The following is a 9,421-nucleotide window of genomic DNA, read 5'->3' as shown; positions in this document are numbered from 1 at the left end:
TATGGTAGTTATTAATGTTATTATTATGGCAACAAAGATGGCCAGCTAGTCCTTTAATTTCAAATCGTAACAAGAGAAGTTGTATAGGAATGTAGAGTCCGCAAAATACCATGTAATGAGCCGTTTGAAAGGAAAAATTGACAGCAAAAAACATCCCATCTTTCTTATGAATGGTTTTCCAGAAGAAATAAATAAAAACAGGCAACATGCGGCAACCGAAGTTTAATTATATAACAAACTATAGAATAAACCAGGTACAGTTACCTTGCGACTGTACATCGTACCTTAACGCTATTGGTCGGTGGTTCAGGTAAACGTCTACACTCTTGTCTCTTGGCGTGCACACGGGAAACAGCCTATAGAGAGAGATACCTGTACAGATATACTCGAAAATACACAAAACTCAACAAGTTGTTTGGCTGTGAACTGTGAACGTTATAAACATTTTTTGACGAATTTTAACTTGTTTTTAATGCGGATTAGTTATTCTGTATTTTCGTCTGTTCCGCAACAAGATTTTAGTGCCGTGTACTAATTCCAAATGTGTAATGTGTAAAGTGAATGTGATTTCTCCGACAAAAGTTTAAATAACCTTAATATTTATTTTTCATCAATTGAAACAATCTGCAGTAATACTCCACTTCCAAGTTTTAGCCAAATTCCATCTACTAACTTTATATATTTCAATTTATTGTGATAATATGTTATTGTTGTAAACTTTCATGTGCATCAAAGTGTAACTGACATACCTGTTAAGGTTAAGTTAACAAAAAATCTGTGATCTAATTTTATTAACTGTTTAAAAAGAACCATACATTCTTTTTTAAAATCACTTAATAAAACTCTTAAAACATCCCGGATTCCAGTTTATAACGGAATCTTCTTTTACCTGAATCAAACAGGTGTCACGTGGCAAAATGTCGGATTGTTTATAATTAGTTTGTAAATATGTCATGCTAGTTCGGTTTTTTCGAAAAGAAATTGCAGATGAGTATCAAGGATTTAAATATGATCGGGCCCCATTACATATGTGTGTTGTATGTAACGACAGCGGGTCTCCAGGGACCCTCGATGGGATCTGATGAAAAAGAAATAGTTCTTCTTATTTATGTGATAGTCGAAGTTATTCAGAATAAGGTAAGATATTCCCAAATAACTAAGCATGAATATGATTGTGTTTATTTTGTCTTGAACCGGAAATTTTTACGAAGGGTCCATAAATTGAAATAAAATTTGTTTAATACATGGGAGAATGATTTTATACATTAGTTTATATCTACATAATATGTATTTATATCTTATATCGTTGATCTCGTTACTTATATTGTTAATTCAGTTTTTCACATTCTTGTGTATCTTCATTTATTTTCGATGGACTTGATTGCGCATCCTTGATCCTTGATCTATGTAATGCTCATATTCGCATAATAATATATTCATACTTTTGCCTTTTATTGTAGAGGTTTATTATTGTGGATCCCAGCTAGTCTGCTGATATTTAACGATTAGATTAGCCCTCTATTTTTTAACTCCAGGGAAAGACAAAAATGTACCATGTTCGGGACACTGATTCACAGTTTGGAGGCATATAATAGTTATTAACAAATAAGGGTCAAAATGACATGGCGACAGGCGCAAAATGTTGATCCAATGCTATTTACTGAAATGTAGTCATTTTTTTTCGAATTCTGAGAAATCTAATAATTATTTTTGAAAATTTTAAAGGCAGAATGAAAGATTACATTATTACCGAGAGCCGAAAGTCCCTTAGAATAAACAAAGAGTTTCTTTTTAATGAGATACCTATTTGAAATTAAAACCACACTAAATTTTTCTTTTTTTTTTCGCCCATGTAACTTATTAAAATAAATATTATTATAAAAGTTTTCAGGGACTTTCAGCCCTCGGTAATAATGTAGTCTTTCATTCTGCGTTTAAATTTTTCAAAAATACTTATTAGTTTTCTCAGGATTCGAAAAAAATGAATTCATTAAAGCATTGAAGCCGAAATTTTGCGTCTACCCCCTTAAATCGCTATAAGTAAAAATAGCGTATCTAATAATATATTATTTAGTTAGAGTATTTATCTTTTAGTAGATGAGCAAAGGTTTAAAATGACAAAGTTTTTGAATTTTGTTCCGATCATTTGGTGCTTTGTAAATTGCAAAATAATGCTAAAATTTTGAAAATCAAAAATTTGCTATAACTTTTTCAAAAATAAATTTAAGACTTTGATATTGCATGAAAAGTTGAGTCAAGTAGTCTCTTAATGTATACACAATTTCAAGACGATTCTTTAATTAGTTTAAATTTTATTCAGTTTGTTTATTCCGCAATTATTCAGTTTGTTTATTTGCAATGTTATTACTCAGAAAATGATAATGATACAGCGATTCTGCGAGAAACACATGAAAGAAGAAGACTTATAATGTCGAAGTATTTAAAAAAAATCAATAAAAAGTCATTTTTACCATTGAAAAATATTTTGGTAAAGTAGAGCCATTTCTGGCCTATAAATAATTTGAATACTTAACGTTGTTGTTAAATACCTATTGACTGTAGACTAAATCCACTTTGGAATTTGAAAAGCTGGTATTTTTACACGAATTTAACAAGAATGTGTGTGTACTTTGTACGCACGTAAGAAGTTATACTTCTACTAGGTACATATTATCTGATTTTTAAGACAATACCAAAAATTTAAAAAAAATAAAAGAATAAAACGCACACAAACACATTGAAAAATGCCACAAAGAAAAAATGATTTCTGAACGATAATAATTGTTGGCAAAAATTTTAAATACGCATTTTCTGAAAAAAAAAATTATATAACAAATATTATACTTACAATCATAACATGCATAAAAAAATAAAACTTGCATCGGGAATTGAACCCGTAAATTTCGTGGCGCTTTGATTCGTAATCGAAGCGTAGACTCACTCGTCCAATCCCACATTATTTATCATGTGGAAAAATACGGTAACTGAACGGTTTACTGTTTGACAGTTGTTTTGAAAATTAAATTATGTAGTTTAAATTTTGTGGAAGAAAATATAAAAATATAACAAAACAGTAAGAAAACAATATATTAGATGAAGATTGATAGAACTTTTGTTGGTAATCAAATTAAGTATGTAAATCAAAGCATTACATACCTACTAGATAAATAAATCTACGCCAAAAAATCATAATTTAAAAATAAAAATCGAACCTAATTTGGGATTTCTCTCTAAAATCCGCATTCTTGAGAAAATAAATGTATGTATTTCAACCTAATCCAAATGTATAATTACAATATGATTACCTACTTATAATAAAAACTACTTACCAAATTAGAATGAGTTTTCCTTGTCCAAAATAGTCCAAAAATATAGGTATATGAACACTATTTAAAAAGGCAGTATAACTATTAACTAACTTTTGTTTGTTGTTTCTTTTCACACAAATTTTAAAACGCAACAACCATAAATAATCTAACTACAGCTGTGCCATAGCCGCCATATTGAATAATTTTTGACATGTCATTTGAACATCCAATCAGAACAAAGTTATAATGCGCATGCGCCCGGTCTCTAGGTTTTACCATATAAAAATTCACCCTCTATCGCCGGTAAACAAGTATAACTTCAAAAAAAATTTCGCCTAGGTCAACTAGAGACCAAGTTAGCCACTTTTTTTATTTAAATTGCAGCTACTTCTAAAATAAATAAAATTCTCCTGTCACAGTGTTAGTTACCATAGTCCTCTCAAACGGTTTGAACGATTTTTATGAAATTTTACACGTATATTCTGTAGGACTTAGAATAAGTCGTAATTTATTTTTCATACCCATAAGTGATAAGGGGGTTGCCCCAATGACATTATTTTTAATTTTTTTGGTCAATATTGTCTACCTTAATTTTATATGATGAAGCATTAAAAAATACATACAACTTTTAATTTTCACCCTTCTATTACTAACTCCTATTTTTTAATAGCCATCTATATATTTACATCTATAAAATTATCCTCTCATAGTGTTAGTTGCCATACTCCTCCGAGACGGCTTGACCGATTTTTATGAAATTATGTATGTATATTCGGTAGGTCTGAAAATCGGTCGTTATCTATTTTTCATACACCTGAGTGATAAGGGAGGTGCCCGCTAACATTTTGTAATGTTAGGTGGGAATATAGGTATGTACATAATGTACTCTATGACACTACGAGAACATCAAGTTAAAAAAATAATGATTAAAATCCATCAACAAGTTCCAGAGATATTAATCGCAGCATATATTTGAAGAATCAATTTCATTTTTTGAGCACGGATTTTATAATTCCTCTTCACCGACCCTAAGCCGATTTCGTTAGGACGTTATTTTTAAAGCTTTATTAACCATTCTGTTGAAGTTCAAAATTTACTCCGACTTTTAAACATAAACTATATATCTTGATCTTCAAAATGGCGCTAGCTAGGATGCTTATTTGTTATAAACAAACTAGCGGTAAATTAAATAAAAAAAGTGGATAAGTTTGACCATAATAATTGATATAGGCAAATTTTTTTTGTGAAAGTTTGTGTAAAAATATCAGCCTTACAAATATGGATTACATGGATATGTATGGATACAAAGTGGATTTAAACTACAGTCTTCAGTCAATATTAACAAAGTTATTCAAATTATTTATAAGCCAAACATGACTCTACTTTAGTACAATGTTTTTACAATGGTAAAAATGACATTTATTGATTTTTTATTATCTATCTATCGAAAATATAGCTCCTCCTCTTTCAGGCGGTACCCGCAAAATTATGATTACATATAATTATGATTTTCTGAGCAATAAAATTGCAAAAAAGCTATGTGGGATAAACAAGTAATATAAAAAATTACCTTATTTTTACCTGTAGCGACTCAAACGAAAAAACTGCAATTTTTGACCCTTATTTGTTAGTAACTATTAACTATATGCATCTGAACTGTGACGGGCATTTTTGTATCTATAATGTCTAGGTATATAATACCTAAAAACCCATTTGAAACCTGGCTGGGTCAGTGTCCTGAACATGGTAATATTTGTGCCTTATTTCCCTGGAGTAATTGTACAATAAGTCTGTTACTTCTATCTGTTCAGTTATATGCCGAAGATATCAACTGTTTTTGTTTCTTTTTTAATTTTGTAACCTAAAATTAAAATGTTCCACGATAGGGTTGTGGCCGGAGGTACGTCAGTAGCGGGATATGCCTCAACACCATGTAAAAACTTGTTCTAAATCTGTCCCGGATGAATAATATTATCAACTATCTGGTTTCTGATAAAAAATTAACTTGCGGATGGTGCCCAGTGTGGAGTCTTTTTTCCGATCTTTCAGTAAATTTTTCTTAGGGTCATTTTTGTTTCAATGTATTACATTTCGCGTGAAGTTTAGTTAGTTTCGCTAAACCTGTCATCAAAGTCTATTGCTTCCATAAGAATTATCAATTAGTGTTTCAGTAGATATATTCTTCGTGAAATTTTGTAAAATTTCCATTTTTAAATGGACTCCATAATGTAAAAGTGTTTTTTTTCCTCTGTAATGTAGGTATTTTCCCTGCCATTTTACTTATACTTTATCACGGCTGGTGTATATGCACTCTGTTACATACCATATAGAGATCCATAAATATTCGGTAAGCTTGTTGCATACCGGTAAGTTTATTCTGAGCATAACTCAATAAACTAAAAGAACAAGGCTTTTTTTAAACATTTAAAAAAAATTGTGATGAATTTTCTCGAAAAAGTGCTTCCTATTTTTTTGGTTATTTCACGTTTAAATATTAGATGTGTGACGAATAAGAACCTATATTTTTCTATCGGGTCTACAGACCTCATACATACACCATTTTTTCACTTTTTTATAAGCTGTACTATTGCTAGGATTTTTTTTTCGACAAAATACTTACTTATTGAGATACTTGCGAAAAACCATCTAACAGCGTGTTTTTTTATTAAAAAATGAACATATTATTCACTCGTAAATATCTCGAAAAGTATTTGGTACATTCCATGTCAAATCTCTCAGGCAAAAAATTTTGGATCTCCGATTTGTCTGAAAATTGGTATATAGCTTCTGCGGGACGTAAAAATAAGATATTTAAGGTCAAAAAATCTTCTTCCTCTTTTTTTCTCAAAATGTGATTTTATGCGATTTTACAGTGATTTGGTGTTTATTTAAACAAATTTGCATTTTCTGTCGTAAAGTATCAATGAAAAACATAGGTAATATTTTAATAGAAAGGACTCAAAAATGTCATTATATGGCATTATAACAAGTTATTTTGAATCAAAACAAGTTTTTGATCAAATTTTATAGTGTAAAAAACGTTAAAATAACCGTTTTTTACATTTTCCTCCATTCCCAAAATACATCATCATCGATTTGGCTGAAAATTTGCCCACAGATATCCAAAAGATAGAACTTTAAGTGGTTAGAAGGATTTGAATTATATTACAATACCAAAAAAGTTACATGCAGTAATATCAGACTCAAAAGTATATATTAGTCCAGTCGGGATAGCATTTGACCTTGAATGCTGAGCTGCCCAAAATTTTATTTTTCTGATCTTTAAGGGAGTCAGTAGTAGCCTAAATTTAAAATCACGAATGAATTCCTCCGTTACGTTAGCCGCCATCTTGATTTTAAAGGAGAACGTGTTTGGCTCAATATCTCCGCCATTTTTAACTTTTCGACAAAAATGGTAGGAACTGAAATTGTTCCAAATAAATCGTATTTACAATTATTACATTTTCTTTTTAACAATTTTTGTCGTGAGGTCGATATTTTCGAATTAATTTTACTTACAGTAGACGCCTATATTTTTGACTATAATATTGCATGTAACTTTTTTGGTATTGTAATATAATTCAAATCCTTCTCACCACTTAAAGTCCTATGTTTTGTCTATCTGTGGGCAAATTTTCAGCCAAATCGATTATGATGTATTTTGGGAATGGAGAAAAATGTAAAAAACGGTATTTTAACGTTTTCTACACTATAAAATTTGATCAAAAGCTTGTTTTGAATCAAAGTAACTTGTTATAATGCCATATAATGACATTTTGAGTCCTTTCTATTAAAATATTATGTTTTTCATTGATAGTTTACGATAGAAAATGCAAATTTGTATAAATAAACACCAAATCACTGTAAAATCGCATAAAATAACATTTTGAGAAAAAAGAAGAAGAAGATTTTTTGACCTTAAATATCTTATTTGAACATCATTTACTTAGTGAAAAAACCATACAGGACAAAAGTTGCTTAGAATTAGTCAGTTTATCCACTTCCGTTATTTTGAACGTATATTTTTTCACCCCCGAGAAGGGGGTAAAGATACAATAACGAGCTAGAGTCTCTATTCGGAAAAGAAAACCTAGTCAGATATATAAAGGCCAATAGACTCGGATGGGCAGGGCATGTGATATGCAGTAACGACAATCACCTTATAAATAATGTGTTCTGGGAAAGGCCAGATGGAAGAAGGACTGTAGGGCCGCCTAGAAAAAGGTGGAAAGATGCTGTCAAAGAAGATCTAGAGAAAATGGGAATGCGATAATGGGAATTTATGGCACAGGACCGACAAACATGGAAAGCAATAGTAAACGCGGCGAAGACTCACAAAGAGTTGTAGCCATTGATGATGAGAAGGGTTGAAACTCACCCCCAGGGTAAAATCACACATCGGTACAATTTCACTTTCTTTCTTTGATATGTTAGCTATGTGTATGCCAAAATTCATGTCAATCCAAGCGGTCCTTTTTTCTGGAGGTTTTGCAATTTTTTCCCGTGCGTGAATGGACTATTACTTTAAAAAGGAACTTAGAATTAAATTTTTATTTAATTAAAGTTTAATTTTAAATATAGCAGATATGATAAGTTATTCTAATAAAGTTATTAATAAAACAAAAAAACGGACACGTTTAGGTACCTGTTTTGCTGTTATCGCGATATTTATTTAAAGATAGAGGTCGCAAGAGATATGCAGGATTATACTATTTATTTTTTTTTTCTATATCTTAGAGAAGAGAAAAGTAAAGTAAAATTTAGTGTTTATTATAAAATGAAAATTTCTTCTTCTTCTACTTTTTCTTCCTCTTTATAAGCAATTCTGCTTGTTCATTGGCGGATTGATACCTCTATGGAAGGTTGTCACTCAATCTTTTGCGCGGTCGGCCGATACTTCTTCTGCCGATTGGTGATTTATCACGTGCTATTTTGACCACACGTGTCTCCCCCATTCTGGTTATGTGGTTGTTCCATTCTTTTTTTCTATTTAGTGTCCATTCGTTTATACACTGTACGTTACATTCTCTTTTAATGTCTTCACTCCTCTTTCGATTTCTCAGAGTTATTGCTGTAATTCTTCTCGGTACTCTCATTTCTTCCGTTTCTAGTAGTCTTTGTGTTGTGGCTGTATCGGGTCTTGTTTCTGATGCATATGTCATTATTGGTCGTACACTGGCTTTATAAATTCTTGACTTAATGTCAGTGTTAATATGTCAGTTTCGCAATATAGTGTTATTAAGACCTGCCAGTCTATTTGCTTTTTGTATTTGATTTCTCACTTCTTTGCCCATATCTCCGTATAGACTAAGAGCCGCTATAGGTGAAATTTCTTAATCATTTTAGGCACGATGGGACCCTATAACTTAAATAGTAGAACCTAAAAGAAAACGTTTGAACACTGTGCCGTCACTTTTCAGTGGCACATGAGTCGACAGTGGCGCATCAAACTTTCCACTTATGGACGGGATAAATAAATTAAAAGTTAACAGAACTTACTAACAGAATTAAATTTTTTTTATTTTTTTAAGTTCTATGTCATTAACACATAGGATTTACCGTGATTTTAACCCACCACCCCCCTTCCCCCTGCCCCCACCATCAAAAACTTCATTTTTCGTTTTTATTTTTTTTTTTGGTGGGATACAATCAATTTTAAAATTTCAAAAAATTCCCACGCATAGTTGAGGCTTTTATAAAACATGCCTATTTTTTATAAACCCATAGGTAGAGTGTACATAACCTCAAAAAATTAAAAGAAATTTTTTTTTTCAAAAAAGCGTATAACTTTTTTTGAGGAATAGCTGCCGGTCTAATTTTTTCTTAATCTTGTGTGTTTTATCAAACACTATATTTTAAATTTTTTTCAGATTTTTCCGTAAGTCTCCCCACCTTCAAAAATCCGAAAAACTGTTTTTGGGGGGTTTTGGGGGATTTTCCCTATTTTATAGACTTCATAATATATCAAATCAATTTTGTTTTTATAGGTTATATGTAACTTAAAGTAACTGAGTTCTTTAGAATATTTAAAAATCAGAAAAACACGTTCAAACCCCCCAAAACCCCCTTAAAAAACAGTTTTTTTGGATTTTTGAAGGTGACCAACGTTACAG

At 31.0% G+C, this 9,421-nt stretch overlaps 1 protein-coding gene across 2 annotated transcripts in view; it reads left to right on the top strand.

The window, feature by feature from the left end:
- The first annotated feature begins 294 nt into the window (after positions 1–294).
- LOC114324397 (RNA-binding protein fusilli) overlaps positions 295–9,421 on the top strand; it is a 372,033-nt gene continuing 362,906 nt past the window's right edge. The window contains exon 1 of one of the 2 annotated variants that reach the window (XM_050647922.1): positions 295–1,137. In XM_050647922.1, coding sequence (XP_050503879.1) covers positions 988–1,137 — 150 coding nt within the window. In that variant the 5' untranslated portion in view covers positions 295–987. The remainder of the gene's footprint in view (positions 1,138–9,421) is intronic. The other variant, XM_050647923.1, reaches the window with a different exon arrangement.

The sequence above is a fragment of the Diabrotica virgifera genome, chromosome 4 (genome assembly GCF_917563875.1).
Source record: "Diabrotica virgifera virgifera chromosome 4, PGI_DIABVI_V3a".
Lineage (NCBI taxonomy): Eukaryota > Metazoa > Arthropoda > Insecta > Coleoptera > Chrysomelidae > Diabrotica > Diabrotica virgifera.
Note: the sequence above shows the minus strand (reverse complement) of the source record. Positions and strands in the feature narration are given on the sequence as shown.